The sequence below is a fragment of the Chiloscyllium plagiosum genome, unplaced genomic scaffold, assembly GCF_037043375.1.
Source record: "Chiloscyllium plagiosum isolate Xiang-an unplaced genomic scaffold, Cpla_swu_hap1 HiC_scaffold_31, whole genome shotgun sequence".
Lineage (NCBI taxonomy): Eukaryota > Metazoa > Chordata > Chondrichthyes > Orectolobiformes > Hemiscylliidae > Chiloscyllium > Chiloscyllium plagiosum.
In genome coordinates, this window is record NW_028270169.1 from 36,573,771 (window position 1) to 36,599,772 (window position 26,002).

A 26,002-nucleotide genomic window follows, 5' to 3' on the forward strand; every position below is an offset into this window, starting at 1 on the left:
GAATTGATCTCAATCAGGGCTGATGATGTTCCTCTGGTAGATCACAATACCCCACCAGGCCACCAGTCACTCAAACTCTACTGCTTTTGGACATGGCCTACGTCTGTAAAAACTAGTTGGCTAAAATACCAACTTGCACTGGTGTGCTTTAAATGTAGTTTTTAAGACAAATTATTTCCTCATGCATTGTGTGCGTTACTGATAAGGTCAGCATTTATTACATCATTAATTACAGTTGAACTGATTGCCTTGCTCTGCTATATTAGAAAACTACTTTATCTACATTTTGAGTCTGGAAGCACAGGATAGACCAGGTGAAAATGGCAAATTTGCTTTCTTAAAGGACATTAGAGAACCACATCAGCGTTTTTTATGACAGTCAACAGTAATTTCATGGTTAATATTATGACAACATAATCTTCAAAACTTTCAAAGAGAGACACCGTTGGCAATTCTGGCCAGATTCCATCATTAATTGGGTACAGCACTGAAAGATTACTTGAGAGATCTTACTTTGGTTGTTACCTGTAATAAGGTTTATATCACTGTTTTCAGTACTTGATTGTCTGTGAGATGTCTTAATAGGTAGCCAAATTAAAGGTGGGTGTGGTGATTCACCCACAATACTATTACTGGGAATAGCTTTCAAACCAGATATATCCATTAGGGTTCAAATCTAGCCTCGGGCGACTGTCTGTGTGGAGTTTGAACATATTCTCCGTTTCTGCGTGGGTTTCCTCCTGATGCTCCAGTTTCCTCCCACAGTGCAAAGATGGGCAGGACAGATGAATTGGCCGTGCTAAAGTGCCCATAGTGCTAGGTGCATTTGTAGGGAGTCGGGGAATGAGTCTGGGTGGGTTACTCTTCAGAGGGTCGGTGTGGACTTGTTGGGCTGAAGGGTCTGTTTCCGCAATGTAGGAAATCTAATCTAATCTAATTGAATTTAAATTCCACCATTCTCGGATCCCCTCCTTAACAGCATATTTATAAACATAGACATGGACTGCAGTCGTTCAAAAGAACACTTCACCACCAGCTTCTCAAAGGCAATTAGGGATGGCCAATAAACACTAGTGTAGCCAAAGATTGTCAGATCCTGTGAATAAATAAAACAAAAGCTGCCATGGTGGGATTTGAATGTCTGTCTCCAGGACCTGAGCATTAACCAGTAAGCAAAATAAATCAGACAGAAGCAAAAGAACAAACTGCTTCTTGTTGATTTCTTACTGACAATGCTCTCGATTAGACAGACAATCGAGAAGGTGGTCTTAAGTCAGAGGGAAAAAACCTGGGCATCAGAAAGATCTGGGCAAAGTGAGATGGGATAGGACTTTGATCGTATTCAAGGGGTCAGTAAACATCTGTTGTGCATTTCCAACCGATTCCTGGAAAGATGAAGTTTAGAAAGGAGTGACAGCAGCACAGAAACAAATTTAATCTTTAAGCTTCAGGTTGCAACCAAGGACAAAGGCAATTTTCCTTTATCTCTCAATACACAAAGACAAATTATCAAGTTTTATTCTAGGTATATGGCACCTAGAACTTCACTCGACTCTATGGACCTCTGCCAAATTAGGTCATGGCGATAAGTCAAAATATCTCTTCTATAACCATAATTAAAATAGTCTCCCACACACAGGGATGCTTAATCGCCCAATTAAAAGGGAGAAATACTAATTTAAGACTGTAAAGACATGACCTTTCTGTTAGGAAACTTCAGCACCTGATGTAATTAGCACTTTAACACAGAAAAATGTCACTTCAATCCTTTGGAAAAAGCAAAAGCAGTAAGATAGCTGGTGTAAATCTTGCATTTTCAAATTCAGAAGTGGAGTCCTTCAAATTTATTATCTTGCACAAACCTTAGCTTGAACTGCATAAGATGCCAACAGAACCGAAGCCTCAGGGGAACAGTAAATCTCCTCATCCAAAATCTGCTTCTTAACCTACAGAAGTGAAAACAGTAATTAGTTCCAAATTAAGAATCTATAATTTGACTATCACATGAATGATTTTAATTATATGAGTCAGCTAAATGTATTGGAACAAAATGGTTCATAATTTACACTGGAAGAAAAAAAATCAGTGAGGTGTCACTTAAACCAATATATAATTCTGTTTAATAACCTCACTCTGCAAAAGTAATTGGAAAACCCATGGCACACATCAACATCCAAATCTGAAACATTATTCTTAATTTGCTTTGATATCATTTTAATCCAGTCAGAACTACATAAATTAAGCAAGCTTTACTTGTTGCAGATATTAATTTTCACCTTTAATGTGTGACTTTTCAGATTTCTTTCAAGACATATTGCTCGCTATTTTAGCTGAAAAATTAATTTCTTCTCTGTGGCACTGCATAATTCCCAGAATGCAATCAACAGATGGAGATATAATCTGCTTGCTGCCACCAACAGTAGCATTGCATCCTGCCAGCTGTGACTCTCTGCTTTTATTTTCTTTACCCAAGGCGATACCCCATCTTGTAATAAAATCCAAGCACAACTTTTATGGCTGAGTTAATAGAACACATATTCCATGAAATTATAGAAGTCTTCGGTGGTGAAGGATTTGGGTATCATTGTGCATAAGTTGTAGACAGCTAGTATGCAACTACAGGTGGTCATATGGAATGCAAATGGAATTTTCGCATTCATTACTAAAGGAGTGGATTACAAAAGCAAGGAAACTCCGAACAACCTCGATTAGCCGAACGAGATGGCTGGGGAGTATTTTGTTCAGATAACTGATTGTTTGGATAACTGATCTGATCGTAAACAAATGAAGCCATACTGAACATTCGAACTGAACATTATCCACTCAGGAGCATGCTGTATTCGTGCCAACTCCTGAGCAATGACTGACATCAGATGACTTTCACCCCCTCAACATTTTGGATTGGGACAAAAGTGAACTAAAGGTTCATTAACTCATTCATGCAGGTGTGGTTCCACTCGTGAGGATAAAGCAACTCCTGTTTCGTTGCAATTAGTGAATTTCAGTTCCAGCCCCACTCTCCTGCAGAAAGTAACCAGCAGAGAGAGAGGAGGGAGAGGAAAAGGAGAGCACAGGCAACCGGGGGGGGGGGGGGGGGGGGTAGAATCCAACATTAGTCTGTGAAGCATTGCAGATTGGAACAGGTACTTAAGATTCCGGAAGAACTGGAAATTCAGGTTGCAGATCAGTTTTTTTTGCGCTGTTGTCGCTTATGTGCCATTACAAAAGAACTGTTTTCATTCTGGTAGATGTCCCTGTGTGATTGTGGGTAAGCGTCCCTTCGCATAGCATGTTTTTTATAGAGTTCATAACAATTAATGGGACCTTGAGATCTTGTTTGGATAACCCGAAATTTGGATAATTGACGTTCGGATAACCAAGGTTGTTCTGTCCTGTTGCAATGGTTCAAGTCATTTCAGAGACTGCATCAGGAGCACTGCGTTCAGTTTTGGTCCCCTTACTTGATGCAAGATGTAATTGCACTCGAAGCAGTTCTGAAAAGGTTCAGCAGATTAATTACAGAGATGAAAGGCTTGTTTCAGGAGGACAGATTAAGAATAGGATCTGTACTTGCCAGGGTTTAGAAGGACAACAGGAAATCTAATTGAAATATATAGGATACTAAAGGGGATTGGCAAAATAGACCTGGTGGGGCAATCTAGAATAAGAGGTCATAATATTAGGCTAAGGAGTGGCGGATTCAAAACAGAGATGAGTAGGAATTATTTCTCTCAAAGTGTTATGAATTGTTGAAATTCACTGCACCAAATTAAAGTGGCCAACGGGACACCAAATACATTTCAGGAGGACATCAACAGATTTTTAATCACTGGTGAGTTAAAGGAGAATTGGGAGCAGGCAAAGTGGAGTTGAGGCCATGATGGGATCAGCCATTATTGAATTATATAATGAAGCAGGGTCGAGGGGCTGAATGACTACTCCTGGTCTTCTCTCTTTTGATCTACAGATTGGATTCTTTTGCGGTCCTCTCTCCATCCACAACTATATCTTTGCAGTAAGCACAGGCTAACTTCATGTTTTTTTTATTATCCTGGCCCACAAAAATGTATTAATTGTATTCACTACTTCTTTGCCTATTCTGCCAACTTAAATCTACTTGAAGTCTTTTGTTGTCTTCCTCACCATTTGCCAAAACTCCGCTTGTGTCATCTGCATCTTTGAGATGGTACGTTCAAGCAAGAACTCGACCTCAAAGGGATCAAAAGTAGACTCAGCAGCAAATGATGTACATCACAAACAATCCTGTTTTGAGTCTAAGCAACAGTCATTAACTCTAACTTTATTTCTTGTCAACCCACTAACTTTGTATCTATGTTGGTAGATTTCATCTTCAAATATTTCCTTTGTGCAACAAATACCCCATGACAAAACTTCTCAAATCTTTTCTGAAAATCCAATGAGATTATATCACCTATTGCCCATCAAATAAACTATTTCTTTTAAAATGTGCAATTTTATGATACTTACATAATTAGCATCACAACCCTCCTGCACTTTGTTTCTTTCATATACGTCCCAAAAGCTTTATATTCCAGATCTGAGAGTCATAGTGATGTACAGCACGGAAACAGACCTTTCAGTCCAACTCATCCATGCTGACCAGATATTCTAACCTCATCTAGTTCCATTTGCCAGCACTTGGCCCATGTCCCTCTAAGCCCTTCCTATGCATATACCCATCCAGATGCCTTTTAAATGTTGTAATCGTACCAGCCTCCACCACTTCCTCTGGCAGCTCATTCCATATACACCACCACTTACATGAAAATGTTGCTCCTTAGGTCGCTTTTAAATCATTCCCTTCTCACCTTAAACCTATGCCTTCTAATTCTTGACTCCCTCACCTGAGGGAAAAGACCTTGTCGACTTATCCATGCCCTTCATGATTTTATAAATCTCTATAACGGTCACCCCTCAGCTTCTGACACTCCAGGGAAAACAGACAAAGCCTATTCAGCCTCTCCCAACAGCTCAAACCCTACAACCCTGGCAACATCCTTGTAAATCTTTTCTGAACCCTTTCAAGTTTCACAACATCCTACTCATAGCAGGGAGCCAGAATTGCACACAATTGCATTCCAAAAGTGGCCCAACCAATGTCCTGTACAGCCTGTGTTATGATCTATTTTTAAAACTTCTTCTGTCTTTCAAGTTGACAGTTTAGTCTTCTCCTTTACCTACAACACATTAGTTAAACCCTTCCCCACAAATCTAGTTAACCAGTTCGCAAAGAAATAGGTCCCAACTCTGTTCCATTCAAAGCCACCCCATTAATACAAAGTATTAATACAAAATAAACACGAGGAATCTGAACACATTCTTCTTACGTCATACTCACAGCCATCCACTTGCTGTCTTAATCATATTCATTCTGGCAGTAAACCCAAGATTCACTTTGAGGTCCTGCTATTTTATCCACCTTCTTACAAACAGAATTATTTTGCAAAACTGAATTGTTTTAAAATATCGCTTTCAGTATGAACAAGGCAGCACGGTGGCTCAGTGGTTAGCACTGCTGTCTCACAGCACCAGAGTCCCAGGTTCGATCCCAGTCTTGGGCGACTGTCTATGTGGAGTTTGCACATTCTCTGTGTCTGCATGGGTTTCCTCTGGGTGCTCCAGTTTCCTCTCACAGTCCAAAGATGTGCAGGTCAGGTGAATTGACCATGCTAAATTGCCCCATAGTGTTAGGTGCATTAGTAGAGGGAAATGGGTCTGGGTGGATTACTCTTCGGAGGGTCATTGTGAACTTGGTGGGCCGAAGGGCCTATTTCCACACTGTAGAGAATCTAATCTAATCTAATCTAATTTTCAATTAAATCTTTGTCTTCTCCAAATACTTCTCACTGACTCTACGTTGTTTAACCGAATTGCTAAGAACATAAAGTTTAATTCTAAAATTACTCATCTATTCCTCCAACTACTGAGTTCCCCAGTACCTTGCTTTGGATAGTCACTTCCTACTATAGAACAGTACATTTTACCTCCAACTGCACCTCAAGCTTAATACGTTTGAGCTCAAATCAGCCCAGCTAATAACTCTTATATATGACTTCTCTTGTGATTCTGTTTCAGAAAGTCCTCTATCATGAAAAGTTTTGTAAAATATAGAATGCCACATTCCCTGCAATTTAAACAAAATTGCAGTTTCTCATGCAATCTCAATGTCAATGTCCTGCAGTATCTCAGCTGCCTTCCCATTCTACTGGTCTCTCACAGTTTGATTGTTCTTCAATAGTTTAATAGTCTATTTACATTTTACCAAAGAAGCACATTCACATGCACATTCATGATCTTGATTTGCCCTTCCTTGACTGAGTGGAAAAACTGAATACATTTCACTAGTATATATACTGAACCTCTTGTTCCCAAGGACCTAAAAACATGCTTGATCCCAAAACCGGATGTAAAATCCAAACAGAATTTAGAAAAGGTTCAGTTCTCAGAAACACTATCAATGGATACAGCGTCCAAATCATTGATAAGAACTGAGCATTATTATTGCAGGTAACCAAACCATTTCTGGTAAACTTCTTTGCAAAACAAACTTCCAAGAGAAAAGCATTCATGTGATTTTACACACACTGACCTGCAGAAAGAAAAGGTGCTGCGTGATTTCCTGGACGAGCTCTTCTTCTACTTTTTCAGGGTAAAACTTGGCCAAGAAGTGAAATGTGATTGGATCCTCCTTGGGAACCTCTTGATCCAATACCTGTGTACAAAAGTCCGTCAATAAATAAATGCCCGTTATTTACTTAAAGCTGGACTCAAAATTCACTTCCAAACCTCCACTCAAAAAAGGCTCCACTACAGATTGTCTCAAGGGCTACTGTATGGTATTCATGGAGCATTTTTTCATTCTACATAGAACATAGAAGAATACAGCGCAGTACAGGCCCTTTGGCCCTTGATGTTGCGCCGATCCAAGCCCACCTAACCTACACTAGCCCACTATCATCCATATGCCTATCCAATGCCCGCTTAAATGCCCACAAAGAGGGAGAGTCCACCACTGCTACTGGCAGGGCATTCCATGAACTCACGACTCGCTGAGTAAAGAACCTACCCCTAACATCTGTCCTATACCTACCACCCCTTAATTTAAAGCTATGCCCCCTCATAATAGCTGACTCCATACGTTGGAAAAGGTTCTCACGGTCAACCCTATCTAAACCCCTAATCATCTTGTACACCTCTATCAAGTCACCCCTAAACCTCCTTTTCTCCAATGAAAACAACCCCAAGTGCCTCAGCCTTTCCTCATACGATCTTTCTACCATACCAGGCAACATCCTGGTAAACCACCTCTGCACCCGTTCCAGTGCCTCCACATCCTTGCTATAGTATGGTGACCAAAACTGCGCACAATACTCCAGGTGCACCAGAATCTTATACAACTGCAACATGACCTCAGGACTCCAAAACTCAATTCCTCTACCAATAAAAGCCAGTACGCCATATGCCTTCTTCACCGCACTATTTACCTGGGTGGCAACTTTCAAAGATCTGTGTACATGGACACCAAAATCCCTCTGCTCATCCACACGACCAAGTATCCGACCATTAGCCCAGTACCCTATTTTTCTCTCTTATTTATTAGGTGATACAGTCATATATTAACAACATCTCTTGTATTTGTGTTGACATATTGGGTATTGGATTCATACTGAAGCAAAATTAGAAGAATTCATCAATATCTTCAAAAATTATCAGAACTCAATGAAATTTATAGCCATAACACACAAGGAACACATTAATTTCAACAATGTCTAACTTGGTACAAAATCACGACCATTGGCTAACAAGAAACAAATTTTATTTCTGATTTACAGCATCCACAGTTCTTTTGGTTTTTATAAGTTAAGAGGAGTTAAGGAAAATGGCTGAGACACACTTTTACAAACAAAACCATCACCAATTTCCACAGAATGGTATGATCACAACTAATGTATTTCCACATTACAGCGCCAGAGACCCAGGTTCAATTCCCGCCTCAGGCGACTGACTGTGTGGAGTTTGCACGTTCTCCCCGCGTCTGCGTGGGTTTCCTTCGGGTGCTACGGTTTCCTCCCACAGTCCAAAGATGTGCAGGTCAGGTGAACTGGCCATGCTAAATTGCCCGTAGTGTTAGGTATAGGGGTAAATGTAGGGGTATGAGTGGGTTGCGCTTCGGCGGGTCGGTGTGGACTTGTTGGGCCGAAGGGCCTGTTTCCATACTGTAATGTAATCTAATCACATATGCATAAACCTAGAACATTTTAGCCTGGTAACTATTATACATTTTACTGCCACTCAAAATTCAATTTAACAATTGAGTATTCATTACAAGAGTACATGCAACATTTTGCCCCCTATAGTAGAGCCTAAGCCTATGCAGCTTTAAGCCAGGGTTCCTATCTTCATTTGCAAGGAATTAATTACATTAGTAATTTCAAATTTTCCTGGCTCCCAGTTAGCTACATATTTCTTAGTTGACAGTTTTAAAATTATTATTTCTAATTTGTAGCCTCCCTCTCCTCCACAGACCCCACCGACTCCTACCCCACCCAAAATTTAGCAGTTTACACCAATACACCCTTTTAAAGTGTTCCAGCACCCTAAGAACTGCAGCTGTTTAAGAAGACATCTCACCACCACTTTCTCCATGGCAATTAGAGATAGGCAAGAAATGCTGGCCCAAACAGTGATACCAAAAATCTGTGAACAACTTTAAAAATTTAAATTGTTGATCGTGAAGTGGTGACGGTAGAATATGTACCTGGAGCAGGTTCTTTCCTTGGGTCTGGAACTGATATTGAATTTGGCAGCATTTCCATTTCAAACAAAGAAACCTTTTGTTTTGGACAACCCTTTCTAAACCCCTAATCATCTTGTACACCTCTATCAAGTCACCCCTAAATCTTCTTTTCTCCAATGAAAACAACCCCAAGTGCCTCAGCCTTTCCTCATACGATCTTCCTACCATACCAGGCAACATCCTGGTAAACCTCCTCTGCACCCATTCCAGTGCCTCCACATCCTTCCTATAGTATGGTGACCAAAACTGCACACAATACCCCAGATGCGGCCGCACCAGAGTCTTATACAACTGCAACATGACCTCAGGACTCCGGAACTCAATTCCTCTACCAATAAAAGCCAGTACGCCATATGCCTTCTTCACCGCACTATTTACCTGGGTGGCAACTTTCAAAGATCTGTGTACATGGACACCAAGATCCCTCTGCTCATCCGCACTACCAAGTATCCGACCATTAGCCCAGTACCCCACCTTTTTGTTACTCTTACCAAAGTGAATCACCTCACACTTAGCTACATTGAACTCCATTTGCCACCTTTCTGCCCAGTTATTATTTACGTTAATAACTTGCAATGCTTTTACCAATTGCACGTAACAAAAGTCATTATGGACACCAAAAGGCAGGCACACAGCTTATTGGCATAACGTTACAACATAAGTTATTATGCATATTGCAATGAAAAAAAGAGGAATGCATTCAAGTCCAACAAACTTACTGCTTAGACCATATTTATTAACCATCCCTCTGTTACATTTTCTGGCATTGTCCAAAGTTGTCAACTATTCTGAGGTTTATAAAATATTAAGCTACTATTTTATTCTCTTCATCAAACATTTTAAGATTGAATGATGGCTTTCAGTATATTCTATTTAAATGGTAATTTGGTAGTCAGAACTGGAGCATTGCTGAAAAAACACTTTTTCAAATCCTTCTGTCTTGCACTCATCAGAATGTCTCACAACAATACAAATTCAAGGGAAACTAATATTTAAATTGCATGAGAAAACAGTGCTCATCAAACAGACAAGTAAGCTCTGTTTGGTAGAGGTGTTGTCAAGAAGAATGCAAAAGAAAGCTAATGACAGTTAACTGACAGGAGTTATTAAAGTTTAAATTAGGAAGATTAACTCTAATTGGATAGGTCACTGCCCTAAGAAATGAAACTGTGAATGGCTGGCACCTATTTTGTTGAGGCACAGTGCGTGTATGAGTTTCTGTCTGAAAGATCCCATGTATTAGTAAACGTAGTTTCCAGTACATACAAGTAAGTCAGAGTGCTTGACCGTTGGACAATCCTAAACTGATTGTCAGTGTAATTCCTCACACTTTCAGGAATACCTAGCTAATGTTGTCAAACTACAGAATCACATCTAATGTCAGTGACTGCACTATTCGTTTTGCAAGTGTGAGCTGATTAAACACAGTTTGTACTTTGCTTGATGTAACTGAAGAATCATGCTGTTTGATACAATCCACCAGTTTTTGCGAAGTGCAGCCTACATCACACCTGCTCTGAATTTCATATACCACGTTACTCATTTAGATAACGGATAGAATTTCTTTTTGGCTTGATGGTAGCATCCTTATTAGTGGACAGTATATCTCAGATTACCCTGCAAGATGCTATCTCAAAAGGTTGAGCAACAGGTGAAACTAGCCATCTCATGCTGTTAATATGCAGTAGCAATACAAGTAATGATCTCTAGTAACAGGAAGCTGCTATCAAGTAAAAAGACATGAGTGTTGGTTTTCCTCTTGAATTTGTAGGAGAAAGTGAGGTCTGCAGATGCTGGAGATCAGAGCTGAAAATGTGTTGCTGGAAAAGCGCAGCAGGTCAGGCAGCATCCAGGGTGTTGCTGGAAAAGCGCAGCAGGTCAGGCAGCATCCAGGGATGCTGCCTGACCTGCTGCGCTTCTCTTGAATTTGTATTCTTGCAAAATATCTTAATGGGAAAAGCTTCAACAGTATCCGATTCATCTGTACAAAAACACTATTCACATTGAACTCAACACATTGTTAAACAAGAAAATAATTTTTTTTCTTAAAATCAACATTAAACATTTTTTAAAAATCTAAGAATTTCATTGAAACATCATTCACTAACAACTTGAAACATTTTCAAATTTGATAAATAGCTTTGTGATTTATGTAAATAATACTTCTTAAAAGCGCTTTTAAATACCCTTTTCTCCATTTTTAGCCATGCGTATGTATCTTTTACAATATATCGCAGGCCGAAGAACCAGGTTTCACGCAATCCAATTGTTCGACACACCAAGTCAAATAAATCCTTTCCTTTCCATTTCACCTAAAAAACATAAAACATTTATTTCTTAGTCTGAACAACTAGTTTTGGATGTCACTGTAATTGATCAGTAGCAGAGAGTACTGACCACTGTGGATCAGGACTTTAACTGGGAAGGTTCCTTATTCAATCCTCGTTGAGAATTAACATTGTTGATTTCACATCACACAAACATTAAAATGTCTCAAATAGCCTCAGTGTCCCTAAGTGCAAAAGATCATGTGAGAGCAGGAGAAGCTAACCTTACCACCCAATAATTGAATAGATGCCCCATTCATTACCAAATCGAGATATTCACTTAAGAGCAAACAACAGTGATTAACAGCAATCAATTTCTCTCCCAGAAAGAATAATTTTGATAAGTTTGATAAAGATAAGATCAGTTGTCACCACACTGCTTGAAGGCCCTAATCATTAACAAAGCTGTCAGCAGTGTGAAACAATTTTACAATGTGAATCACATTGTTCCCAGAAATGACCGGGATAATGTAGCTTGGGTGATGGTAATAACTAACAATTTAGTAACTTGTTAAATCTTTGTTAGACACACTCATTTACTACTGCAAATGCTTTTTTCAAAAATATGACAGCTCTGGTGAAAGTCAAAACTGGTGACTGCAGTTCAGATCATGATACCGGGCTTCTGTTGACACAGCTATGCAACAATGCTAGTTCAAACTGATGCATCACAATACTGTAAACAGTCAGGCAGTGGCAACACAGCATTGCTTGAAAGAAAACTCAAAAATAACTAGGAGGAAAAGAACATAGATTGAGAGAATCATATTAATACTTTATTTTAGAAGGATATTCAAGCATTTCAGCTATGAAAAGAGACTACATAGGCTAGGGTTGCCTTTCTAGGAGCACACAAGGCTGAGGGGAACGCATACTGAAATCTAGAAAATTACGAAGGATATAAATAGATTGGATTGGAAAAAGATTTCCCCCTTGGTCACTGATATCAACAACCAGATGAATAGATTTAAGGGGCAAGGGGGTTTTTGGAGAATTTAAGAAAAATGTTTTCACCTGGGTATGGTGGGTATCTGAAACTCTGCCTGAAAGGGTGGTACAGGCAGGAACCATTACCACATTTAAGAAGTATTTAGTTTAACATTGTTGCATAAAAGACAGTGGGTCAACTGGTGGGAAATTGGATAAAACTACATTGATGCATGATGACTGGTACAGACACAACAGACTCTAGAATCATTGCCCTGTACTGCAACTGTTTAAACAGAACCATTATAGTCCAGAGACTGTCCAAAAAACTGAAAAGATTCAAATGAATTTTATTGTGTGAAGTTGTTCCTTCAGGTCCACCACAGAAAATGTCAAAATGGAAACTCTGTTCATTCCTACTACTAGGTAAGGAGCACCTGCGGGATCTGTATTTAATTTTATGCTTACATTATATTTCTACATCCATCTTTATAACAGAAACTGCCTAAATAAACTTGTCATCCTGTAAGAAGGGCCTGCATTGAAAGGAGGCCTTTTGCCTAGATTCATAATTTCAGCCTGTTCCTTCCCCACCCAAATTTTTTTTTTCCCTATTGCGATTCTATTTTTTTCATCTTTACACCTATATTTGTGATACTTCTGAAGCTGTGCACCAGTCCATAATTTCCAGTTTCCTGGCCCTGGCTACCTTCTCTTCACCATAGATGTGCAATCCATCTACATCTACACCCAACATTAGGATGATATGAGGCTCTATGTTACTTCCTTGGAAGAAGAATTGAATAGTCCTTACCCTCATTGCTCTCCTTTGCTTGATTGAATCTGTTCTGACTTGAAACAATTTGTCCTTTAACTTTCTCCAAGACCAAGATGTGATTATGTGTACCCACATGTCTGTCAGCCATACCTGTCTTTGTGTGGGGTGTGTGGGATGTTTCTTGTTCCAATCTTACTTGCACACTCCAACAACAGCTCACTCTCTGGTGCAATGATGAAGTCATTGTTGCTACTTCCTATCTTGCCTCGAATTGGAAGTCAATAATAATTCTCCAGCACTTCCTTCACTCTTGCCCTCATCCTTTCCCCTCTTTCCCTGATCAGGATCCCCTTGTCCTCATTTCCCACTTCACTAGTCTCTACATTCAGAAGATCATCCTTTGCCATTTCCTTCACCTCCAGCAGGATGCCTCAACCAAACATGTCTTTGCCTCCCCGATAGCATTACACAGTCCCTACATCATATCCTGATCAACTCACAACATCTATTTAGCTCCAGTTCACTTCGACAGGATCTTCATATACCTGTACAAAAACTGACGATCAGATTTGCCGGTGTAGCACTTCAAAGAATTTAGACAAACCACCGACATAACAAAACTTGACAGAAATTCAAGTTTCCTTCTTTCTACAAGACAAAAACAAACTTTCTCTCCTACCTCACAGCTAAATTCCATCTCTGCATCCATGGTGATAACCTTAACTTTGAAAGTTTTGGGTTGTTTCTTCTTTAAGCCCATGATCGACATTTTGCTTCCAATTCCTTTCAATGTTTTCCAGGACTAAATCTGATAATTGAAAGCACAGCATTAATGTCACAATTATAATACATAACTGAACAAATCATACAAACATGTGCCTTTCTTGAACCTTGGTTAGAGACAAAAAAAATTGCAGATACTGGAATCCAAGGTAGACAAGCAGGAGGCTAGAAGAACACAGCAAGCCAAGCAGCATCAGATGTTGAAGAAGTCAACATTTCAGGTGTAACCCTTCTTCAAGACCCCAAAGTAATTCTGAAGAAAGGTTACACCCAAAATGTTGACTTCTTCAACATCTGATGCTGCTTGGCTTGCTGTGTTCTTCCAGCCTTGTGCTTGTCTTTCTTGGACCCTGACATTTCTGACAAGATGATCTTTCTTCCTAATGCACATTTCCATAGTGGTCTCCTTTCACAAGACTTTTCCTAACCAAATGGAGGTACGTGAGTGTCCGCCTTTTTGTTTCAATTCACATTTCCCCAGTATCTCTCAAACAAATCTTGCAAGATTAAAGGACCTACTGCAGGAAATCTACACCTATAGACTCTCCATTTACTTGATCTGGAGTATATGTTTTCTTCTCATAGAGAAATGCCCAGTTATTTGGGAGCTGAGGTACTGGTAGGAATTATTGAGACTTGGAGACCAGTAAATGTGAACAGTGACAACTACATACACAAAATGACCAAAAGGGAGGGCATTGCAAGAGTGAACATGCAGCATGTCAACTATTACTGCTGTATTGTGTTGTCTGTTTCCAATAAGAGATCTGTAGTAACAATAGGTAACAGTTTTACAGCACACTCTACACTCCATTATAACTAAACTTCCTAGTTTCAAGCTACAACAGACATGCAATTAGAAAATAAAGTTTCTTTTCAAATTAGGCAGATAGTATTTGATGAAGTGCATTGAGGGAAGTCTTAGTTTGAGCACAGATCCGTTAAGCCAAATGGGTTGTTCTGCTGCTGTTAATTAAGACACATCACTGGGCTGACTAAGTTTAAGGAGAAGCTCAAGAGTTAGTAATTCACTGAATGACTTAACAAGTAGATTCTTGTTGCTATTTCTGCAAATTCACTGTTTCTGATAATCTTCTGCTGAAGAGATCGAAAAAACCCTGCAGAAAATTCAGGTAATTTATGTGACAAATGTACATTTAGAGTTGAAAATTTAGAGTTGATAAGCTCAGTAAACTAGATTGGGAAATAAAGAAAAATAGACCATGCTTAAAAATACTGTGGTGACACTGATCAATCTTAAAACCAGGGCATTGAGTTTACCTTAGATATGTTAGTCAGACTAATGTGTTCAGAATAAAAAAAAATTCAATGATAAGAAAAGAACTTACATTTATAGGACACTTACATCATCCTGCATCTGGAAGCAGTTCAAAGCTAATTAGCGCTTTCAGGCATAGTCAAAATTGTAATATAAGATTGCAGTCAATCTACACACTAAATATTTTTCCATGTCTCACACTAGAAGTTGTTAAAAGTTTTAACATCACATCCAGAAGACAGTACCTGTAACAGCATATGACTCCCACCAGTATAGCAAAAGCAGATGCAACAATGAGGAGCTTAGGTTCAGGAGTGGAACTTGAACCTTGAGTCTTTTACTGCCAAGAGGAAATAGATATCATGAAGCAAAGGTTAACATCCTGCAAGAAGAAATACAAAAATAATAAAACAAACATGTAAGGGGAAGTCTCGATGTAGGAACATAGTAGGCTGTTGCATCAGTGGTTGGTGATTGCTTTTAATGTTCATCCGGTGTAGATTGACTACTGACTAATGTATATCTATTCTGCATATTTCAATTCAGATCTTTCTGGAAGTTAGGAATGCTTGTAATAATCCAAAAGTGATTTTTTTAATCGATGGGTTACTATTTTAAAGCAAAGAATACAAGAAGTGCATCAGAACCACAGAGATTTACAATCCAACTGAGTAGACTGCATGAGATGGGTCAAAAAGAAAGGATGCATTTTATTGGTTATAATATTAGTTCCACTTAAACAAATTACAAATCACGTCAGCTTTACGAACATTAAAACAAGAATCTTATTGCTCGCCTTAAATCTTGAGGCAGTTTTGAAATCTAACATTCCAAGAGTTCAACTTGACCGTTCTTGGATGAACAAAGCAAAAATTAAAAGAAGATTCATGACAGACATCTCTTCCACAATCTCCTGAAAAATATGAAGCAACAGCCGTCTGAATCATGCTAAAGGCTTAACATTACTCAATGCCCTGAATCCCAGAAAGCAACCTAAATGTCAGCTCAGTTCAATGTGCTGTGGATTCAAAACCATTAGTGCAACATAATTGGACATAAGAAAGCAGGATTATCAGAAATGTCTTTTGGCTGAGGTCCCAAACATTTGTGTAATGAATATAAAATTTAGAGTACAAGAACTTTTCCTGATGCCCAAGACAACATTTATCCCTGAATCACCTTAAAAAAACTATTTTTCCTTACATTTTCTATCTGCAGGATAATGCTGAATATGAATTAGCTGCTATATTTGCCCCTATAATGGGTTCTGCACAAAAAAGTTATCTGTTAAACATGAAGTTCAATTGGATATCCTGGTGAGTTATACAAGTGCTACAAAAAAGTTCTTAAATCTGTCTTGATGAGTAGCAATGACATGTTTGTTACCATGTGAGCTATCAATGCAATGTGAATGCTAGAAAAATATTATTTTCCTAACTGGACTAACAAAATTTTTGTACAACAATAATTAGCGTGTGCATCTCCAGAGTTTCATCAATTAATTCATCAGTAGAAAACATTACATATAAAATGTTTCAATACATACAACTCTGCAAGTTAGGTTTGGCATATAGAAAGGATGTTTGAGGCATGCAACAAGGAGGGTCATTGTATACAATTCCAATTTTTTCAGGGGATTGGTACAAACTGTTCAACAGGAATAGGAGTGCAATGCTTGACTGTGCATGGTGTTGATCTGTTCAAATCAACAGCATGAAATGAAACTAGACGAGCCATATAAATACAATGGCTCCACGGCAGGTCAGAGGCCAAGTAAGTTTCTTGAAAAGATTCTGAGGGAAAAGATATACATGCATTTGGACAGACAGGGTTTGATTAGGAGTAGTCAGCATGGCTTTGTGCAAGGGAGATCATGCCTCACAAATTTGTTAGAGTTCTTTGATGAAGTGACGAGGAAGGTTAATGAGGGAAGGGCGGTAGACATAGACTACGTGAATTCAGAAAGTCTTTGGATAAGTTCATAGAATCCCTACAGTGTGGAAACAGGCCACTCGGCCCAACAAGCCCACATCAACCCTCCCAAGAGTAACCCACCCAGACCCATCTGCCTATCCTATTACCCTACATTTACCCCTGACTAATACATCTCTACATCCCTGAACAATATGGGAAATTTAGCTTGGCCAATTCACCTAACCTGGACATCTTTGGATTGTGAAAGGAAACCGGAGCACCTGGAGGAAACCCACGCAGGCACAGGGAGAATGTGCAAGCCCCACATAGACAGTTGTTCAAGGCAGGAATCCAACCCGGGTCCCTGCTGCAGTGAGGCAGCAGTGCTAACCACTGAGTCACCGTGCCAGGTTCCATATGGTAAGCTGCTCTGGGAAGTTAAATCGCATGGAATCCAGGGGGAGCTGGCAAATTGGATACACAATTGGCTTGATGGTAGGAAACAGAAGTTAATAGTGGAAGGATGCTTGTCAGACTGGAGGCCTATGAATAGTGGTGTACCTCAGGAGTCAGTGCTGGGCCCATTGCTGTTTGTTACCTATATCAATGATTTGGATGAGAACGTACAATGCATGATTAGTAAGTTTGCAGATGACACTCAAATACATGGTATCACGGACAGTGAGGAAGGTTATCAGAAACTGCAGCAGGACCTTGATCTGCTGGGGAAGTGGGTCGAGAAATGGCAAATAGAGTTTAATTTTGTGAAGTGTGAGGTCTTGCATTTTGGGAAGTCAAATCAAGGTCGGAGTTTCATGGTGAATGGTAGGGCCTCAAGGAGTGTAGTGGAACCCAGGGATCTTGAAGTTCTGGTGCACGGTTCTCTGAAAGTGGAGTCACAGGCAGACAGAGCAGTGAAGATGACTTTTGGCACAGTGGCCTTCATCAGACAGGACACTGAGTATAGAAGTTGGGAAGTTATGTTGCAGTTGTACAGAATGGTGGTGTGGCTGCACTTGGAGTACTGTGTTCAGTCTGGTCACCTTGCTATAGGAAGGATATTACTGGAAAGAGTGCAGAAGGAATTTACAAGAATGTTGCCTGGACTCAGTTGCCAAGAATGTTGCCTGAGTTATAGGAACAGTTGGACAAGCTAAGACTGTTTTCTTTCGGGCTGGAGGCTGAGCAGGGATCTTATACAATGTATTAGATAATGAGATGCAAGGATAGGGTGAATACACTCAGTCTTTTTCCCAGGGTTGGGGAATCAAGAACTATTGTGTGCAGTTCTGGTCTCCAAATTTGAGGAAAGACATTCTGGCTATTGAGGGAGTGCAGCGTAGGTTCACAAGGTCAATTCCTGGAATGGCAGGACTACCTTACGCTGAAAGACTGGAGCGACTGGGCTTGTATACCCTTGAGTTTAGAAGACTGAGAGGGGATCTGATTGAGACATATAAGATTATTAAAGTATTGGACACTCTGGAGGTAGGAAACATGTTTCTGCTGATGGGTGAGTGCCGAACCAGAGGACACAGCTTAAAAATACGGGGTAGACCATTTAGGACAGAGATGAGGAGAAACTTCTTCACCCAGAGAGTGGTGGCTGTGTAGAATGCTCTGCCCCAGAGGGCAGTGGAGGCCCAGTCTCTGGATTCATTTAACAAAGAGTTGGATAGAGCTCTCAAGGATAGTGGAATCAAAGGTTATGGAGATAAGGCAGGATACTGATTAAGGATGATCAGCCATGATTATATTGAATGGTGGTGCACCTCCTCCTGCACCTATTGTCTAGAGGGTATCAGTTTAAGGTTCGAGGGGAAAGAATAAAAGGGAATGTGAAGGGCAACTTTTTTACAAGGATGGTACACATATGGAATGAGCTGCCAGCAGAAGTAATCAAAGCAAGTACATTACCAACATTTAAAAAGGTATTTAGACAAATACACGGATAGGAAAGATTTAGAAGGATATGGGCCAAGTGCAGGGAAATGGGGTTAGGGTGGATAGACATTTTGGTCGGCATGCCCCACTTTAGGCTGAAGGGATGGGCTCCGTGCCATAGAACTCTATGACTCTCGGAATATTGCAGTGAGTAGCTCATCTCCTAATACCCCAAAACCTGTCCACATGACACAAATCAGGAATGTGATGCAAGATTCAGCACTTGCCTGGATGAGTGCAGTTTCAACCACACTCAAGAAGCTTAATGCGCACAACATCCACAAACATTCAGCCACTTCATCACCAACGCTCAGGCGCAACACTGTCTAAAAGATGCATGAAGAAATTCGCCCAAAATCCTTAGACAGCACCTTCCAAACCCATGACCACTTCCATCTGGAAGGGCAGCAGTTTTATCGGAAAAACACCACCTGCAAGTTCTCTTTTAATTCACTCACCATCCTGACTTGGAAATATATCATTCTTCGTCATGTTCATGGGGTCAAATTGTGGGATTCCCTTCCTAACGGCATTATGGGTACACCTACAGGACATGGACAGCAACAATTCAACAAGGCATCTTGTCACAGTCTTCTCAAGGGCAAATAAGGGCAGGCAATAAATGCTGGCTCTACCAGTGATACCCATGTCCCACAAGTGGGGGAAAAAGGGGGCAGCAAGTGGTTAGTCAACATTAAGGTCATGATTCTGACATGAGTTATTAATCCTCTAAATAAATGGCAGTTCCTTGACCAAATGGAAACTCTTAGTGACGAACAGCTTGGTTAGTGCAGGCTTTTGATCTCATCACTTTAATTTTGAGGCCCACATAAAAAGGGTTGTAGGGAGCATAAGGCAGATGATGTACTTGTAACAAAGGTTAAATGATTTTTCAAGTTTAGTGGCATTCTGATATCAGTTGAGTTAATCAGAAGGCTATAATAAGCAAAAGGATGGGGACTACAGAGTCAGTATTTTTTCAGTTATGAGATATCATAATTTTTTAATTTTTTTGGGACAATAAACAGATGTGGGGTTTGGAGTGCTTTAATAACTTTTAGAAAAGAAAAGATTTGCAACTTGAAAATCAAGTATTCCATGAAGAAGTTAATCATAATCCCCACAGTGCTGAAACAGACCATTTGGTCCCAGTCCACACTGACCCTCCGAAGAGTAACCCACCCAGACCCATTTCTCTAACCTATTACTCTACATGTACTCCTAACTAACATACCTACACATCCCTGGACACTATGGGCAATTCAGCATGGCCAATTCACTTAACCTGCACATCTTTGGATTGTAGGGGGAAACCAAAGCACCCAGAGGAAACCCACACAGACATGGGAAGAACGTGCAAACTCCACACAGAAAATCGCCCAAGGCTGGAATCGAACACGTTTTTCTGGCACTCTAAGGCAGCAGTGCTAACCATTGAGCCAAAGAATCAAGAATCTTTCAATTTAAAGAAATTCTACCTGGCAACAGCTCATTGGTTGAGTTGAAGAGTGTTAAAAAAGCTGTGTCAAGAGCAGCAGAAAGTGAAACATCAAGAGCCTGCAGACAGCATTTCTCTCTCTCCAAAAAAGATAGAAAATGTCAACGATGAAAAGGAATAATTTTGCAAGACGAGATCTAAGTTCAGCTGATCAATCATGGAATCCCAGGGATACTGTCACCATACCAACAATTGCAGCTCACCACTGCAAAAATCAAAAGGACTGAAAAAGGACTTTACAGCTTGTGGTTAGACTTTTGAAATTTGTTTACCCCGCAAGATTCTTTCCCACCCATGGACTACATCATAAACCATTTGTCTTTTGTCTGTCTTAATCATGGCTATGTGTGTTCTGAAGAAAAGTCATTACGGATTTGAAATGTAATGATGTTTCTCTCCTCCTAGATGCTAGCAGACTTGCTGAGTTTTTCCAACATTTTCAGTTTTTGTTTGGGAGTTAGAAGGTGTATATTTTTTCTTACTACTCATACTAAATTCAAGTGAGATACAATGAAAATAGTTTTTTTTATGCCACTGAAGGAACCTAGAGTAGTTTACTTTCATTTCGAGTAACAGTCACTCAGACAAATTGTGTTTTGGTGGTCTCGTCTACTACTCAGCGACTCTGACATCCATCATTATGAAATACTTCAAGAGGTTAGTAATGGCACACATCAATCCAACTTTCCAGATTGCCTTGATCTGTTCTAATTCATCTATTGTCACAACAGGTTCACAGCACGTCCTATCCCCTTGGCCCTACACTCACCGCTGAACATCTGGTTAACAAGGACACCTATGTCTGACTCCTGTTTATTGACGAATTCCTGAAGAAGGGCTCATGCCCGAAACGTCGACTCTCCTGCTTCTTGGATGCTGCCTGACCTGCTGCGCTTTTCCAGCAACACATTTTCAGCTCTGATCTCCAGCATCTGCAGTCCTCACTTTCTCCTCCTGTTTATTGACTTCAGCTTCGCTTTCAACATCATAATTCCATCAAATCTCATCTCCTAACTCTAAGACCTAGGACTCTGTTCCCCTCTCTGCAACTGGATCCTCAACTTCCCGACCCGCAGGCTGCAATCAGGAAGGAAAGGCAACAACAACCCCTCCACAATAAACCTCAAAACTGGTGATCCACAAGCATATTCAGCGCTTTTCCATACACCTTGTACATTTAGATCTGTGTGGCCAAATTCAGCTCTGACGAAATTTCTGATGACACCAACCAAGCTGTTCGTCACTAAGAGTTTCCATTTGGTCAAGGAACTGCCATTTATTTAGAGGATTACAACAAGGAGACAGACTACAGGAAGTAGATAGATAGCTTAGCAGCATGGTATAAAGACAACAATCTCTCCCTCAATGTCAGCAAAAACAAGGGAGCTGGTCATCAACTTCAGTAGGAGAGTGGAGGATATGCCCCTGTCTATATCAATGGTGCTGAAGTAGAGGTGGTCGAGTGCTTCAAGCTCCTAGGTGTAAACATCACCAACTATCTAACTTTGTCCATCCATGTTGACTTTACAGTCAAGAAGTACGTCAATGTCTCTATATACTCAGAAGGCTAAGGAAATTCAGCATATCCTCAATGACTTTTTATAGATGCATCATAGGAACTATCCTTCTGGATGCATCACAGCTTGGTGTAGCAACCGCTCTGCCCAAGACAGCAAGAAATTACAGTTTTGTGAATACAGCCCAGTCCATCAAGGAAAGCAGCCTTCCTTCCAATGACTCCATCCATACTTCTTGCTGCTTCGGGAAACCAATTATACTCTTTTCCACCCTCTTCCATCAGGCAGAAGATACAAAAGTTTGAAAACATGTATCAACAGATTTATGAACAGCTTCTTCCTTGCTGTTATCAGACCTAAGAATGGATCTCTCATATATTACAGTAGATCTTTCTCTGCATCTTCTCTGTAGCTGTAATACTGATTTTGCATTCTGTTCTATTACCCTGATGTAATATGAGATTAATCTGGTTAGCATGCAATACATTACTTTTCACTGTTTCTCAGTGCATGTGACAATAATAAATCAAATCATTGGGATTTTTATATGTTTTGTGATGATTATGGTACAGTGGGATATAATTATTGGAACACTATTCCCAATCAAGTCATAACACTGTATTCAAGGACTGTAAGAATATGCATCTTACTGTGAAAAACAACAGTATGAATGAGTTTCTCCATCTATGAATGTAATAGTATTTATTAGTCAGAAGCTAGTGTATGACTTCAGTTGAGCGCTTTCCCTATTTTTTATCAATAAAGAGAACTCACATGATCTGAATACTGAATGAGTGGCTAGGGAGAAACTAGTCTAACAGATGCTGCGAATTAATCTTATAAAAGTACATAAACAAATTAAGTTAAATTTAAATATTATTTCAAATAAGTTGGATAAGTTAGATGAGGGACACTAGTTCAAGGGGACTAAGTAAAACATGTAGAATTTGTATCAGGAAAAAAATGTATTCACAAATTGTCAAGATAAGGAATGGACTAACATATAGAGTAACAAAGGCAAAGAAATTAGCAAAGAACTGATCATTACAACTAATTAGGCTAGGACATACCAGATAGAAAATAATGTGAATAAGCGTATAATGGCAGAATATTTCTAAAATGGTGAGAGGTTGGCAAGTACGTATCTGGGTATCAGTATTCCCTCTAATTTTCTTACTGTCTGCATAGGTCTCTGAGCTCCTCACACAGAACGGGAAGTCAATGCTGCAATCAGTACGTACAGCCACACGGTTTAGCGGGAAATTGCTGGGATCCTTGTTCAGGAGTTATTAAATGCTACCGTGCAGGTCGAGCAAGCCATTAGAAGGCAAATTACATGTAGCTTCATAACAATGAACTTGATTACTAGAGTAAAAATGTCTTGCTGGAGTTGTATAAATCTTACTAAGACCTCATCTGGATTACTTTGTGTAGTTTTGGTTCCCTTATCCAAAGAGGAATATACTTCCCAGATTAATCCTTAGGATAGCAGAATTTTCCAATGAGTGACTAAGGAGACTATTTCTGCAATCCCTCGCATTTAAAAGAATAAGAGGTGTGTGATCTTACTGAAATGCACAGTAAATTTCTCTAAGTTTGTACAGGGTGCATAGATAAGACGCTTCTCTTGAATGGTGAGTCTAAAACCACAGATTATAACCTCAAAACAACAAATTGGCCATTTAAGATTAAGAAGAGTAAGAATTTAACGTAGAGGGTAGTGAATCTTACCAATCCTCTTCCCGAGTGCTGTGGAAGCTTAATTATTAAACATACTCATGACAGAAATCAACAGGTTTCTGGATTCTAATGACATTAATGGATATGAAGATAATCCTGAGGTAATGATCAACCATGATCTAATTGAATGATGAAGCAGGCTTTCGATGGACTGAATAGCATACTCCTGATCCTCTGTTCCTAACTGGCAGATAGGTCTTCGAGAATTTCTGGATGGATAAGTTAACAACCTATATAATACTTTTAAAATAATTAAACTTACTTAGGCACTTCATAGGAGTATTATACTGTGAAGAAAAATGACACTAAACCTTACATGGCAATACTCAAGATGATGTCAAAACATGATCAAAGAGGAGTATGTTAAGGAATAGAGAGATGGGAGAAGACATTTTGTGTAGGAGGGCGGGAGGATATAGGACTTCTAATTTTAAGAGCATTGGTAGCTGAACATCAGAACAGTTAAAATCAGGATTGCTCAAGAGGCCAGAATTAGGAAGGGGTAATTATCTCAAAAGTTTGTGCAAGTGAAAGAAATTAGAGGCAGGGAGAGGCAAAATTATTGGGGCTGTGGAATTTAAAATCAAGGATTAGTTTTATCATCAAGGCATTAGGTCAATCTATATCATTGAGCACAGTGGTCATTGGTGACCAGGACTTGGTGCAAATAAGGAGATGGCAAGCAAAGTTTTGGATTACCTACAGGAAGGGAAGAACATTGAGGTTGGGCAGCAGTGCGTTAGATTAGATAAAATCAAATCTAAAGCATCAAAGACATGGTATGGGATTTACAGATGTGCTGAGGCAGAATAAAGGTAGAAATAGGCAGGCTGAATTATGTTGCAGATATGCAATCAGAAGCGTGCCTCAGAAATAAATATGATACCAAGATTGAGAATTAACAGATCAATCATGATCTTATTGAATGGGGTAGACTTGATGGACCAAATGGCCTACTTCTGCTCCTAAAATTATGGTGGCTCAGTCTGTTAGAGACAAAAAAAAACTGCAGATGCTGGAATCTAAAAATTGCAGGTTAGGTGAATTGGGCATGCTAAATTGCCCATAGTGTCTAGGAATGTGGAGGTTAGGTCCATTAGTTAGGAGTAGATGTAGAGTAATGAAGTCGGGGAATGGATTTGGGTGGGATACTCTTGAGTGGGTCGGTGTGGACTTGTTGGGCCAAAGGGCCTGTTTCCACACTGCAGGGATTCTATGCATCCAAAGTAGACAGGTAGGAGGCTGGAAGAACACAACAAGCCAGACAGCATCAGGAGGTGGAGAAGTCGATGTTTCAGATGTAAATCCTGAGAAGGGTACACCCGAAACATCGACTTCTCCACCTCCTGATGCTGCCAGGCATGCTGTGTTCTTGCGAACTCCTGCCTGGCTCAGTCTGTTAGCCAATCTCCTTAATGGCACCCCTTTGGCAGTAATGAAATCCTTGATACTTTTTGTTAAGAACTTGGGAATTTATTTTCTGACAATGGCCTTTCAAACATATGTAGAAGCGCCTGCTACTTTAGACTTGAAAATAAAATGGAAGGAAAATTTTATTTCAATGTGTACATCATTTATTGCGTGTGTGTGTGCGTGTGTGTTTGGTGAAGAGAGAACTAACTTTGCTCCCCAATATGTTTAAGACAAGTTCAAAGACAGTTCGAGATGGCTAAAATTATTAAGATTATTTCCCAATTCGCATCATTGGCCATTCTGGTTATTGTATATCTTGATTGGAGAAATATCCACAAACATCGACGTCAGAAATTACAGATGATGATGCAGATTTCACAAACCGACACAAACTAAACCAGGATCAAACAATTCTGAAGGCCTAAACAGTAGAGTTACCCTCTTCTGTCCAGCTACCCTGTAACTGAAAATGTTACCGCAACATCCCCCAATAAATGATTATCTCCTTTAAATAAGTTCATTTTTCTTTGATCTGGCTCCATCCAGGATTCAGCCACTGCTCACTGCCAATACTCACCCACAAAGAGCAAGCCCCGGCCTGGAGTTACAGCCACTGCGGTCTGAAGCTGATGGTCAGCCCGGACTATCTAACAGCGGCCTCACGGTAACCGCGCGGCCGTTCTCGGGACACCAACATGGCCCAGCCACCGGCACTGAGCAACGGCGCGGACTTGGTGCCACCAGTGACAACCAGGATCCGCTTACTCCGGCCTGACCTGCGCCGCGGCTCCACAGAGCGGAGCGACCAACAGCGGCGGAGCGCACCCTCTCGGCGGGAGGTCAGAGAAGCAACCCAGGCATCACGACACACTCACTTCTTAAAACAAAGGAACTGCGGATGCTGGAAATCCCAAACAGAAAGTGCTGGAGTTAGCCAGCAGGTCGAGCAGCATCTGCAAAGAGAAATTCATTTGACTCCGCTTTCTCTCCACATATACTGCCAGACTTGTTGAGTTTTTCCAGCATTTGGTTTTCGTTACATCATCCCTTCTCCCAACAATGCT

At 40.1% G+C, this 26,002-nt stretch overlaps 1 protein-coding gene across 6 annotated transcripts in view; it reads right to left on the reverse strand.

The window, feature by feature from the left end:
• The window catches only part of LOC122564085 (NF2, moesin-ezrin-radixin like (MERLIN) tumor suppressor b), a 73,181-nt gene extending 47,459 nt beyond the window's left edge, over nucleotides 1-25,722 (reverse strand). The window contains exons 1-7 of one of the 6 annotated variants that reach the window (XM_087977420.1): nucleotides 25,516-25,722; nucleotides 15,709-15,764; nucleotides 15,158-15,252; nucleotides 13,530-13,658; nucleotides 11,005-11,130; nucleotides 6,611-6,733; nucleotides 1,863-1,946 (exon numbers count right to left, since the gene is read on the reverse strand). In XM_087977420.1, coding sequence (XP_087833546.1) covers nucleotides 1,863-1,946; nucleotides 6,611-6,733; nucleotides 11,005-11,130; nucleotides 13,530-13,619 — 423 coding nt within the window. In that variant the 5' untranslated portion in view covers nucleotides 13,620-13,658; nucleotides 15,158-15,252; nucleotides 15,709-15,764; nucleotides 25,516-25,722. Of the gene's footprint in view, nucleotides 1-1,862; nucleotides 1,947-6,610; nucleotides 6,734-11,004; nucleotides 11,131-13,529; nucleotides 13,659-15,157; nucleotides 15,295-15,682; nucleotides 15,765-25,515 lie in introns of those variants that run through there. The other 5 variants (XM_087977423.1, XM_043718616.2, XM_087977421.1 and 2 more) reach the window with 5 other exon arrangements.
• Nucleotides 25,723-26,002: the final 280 nt, after the last annotated feature.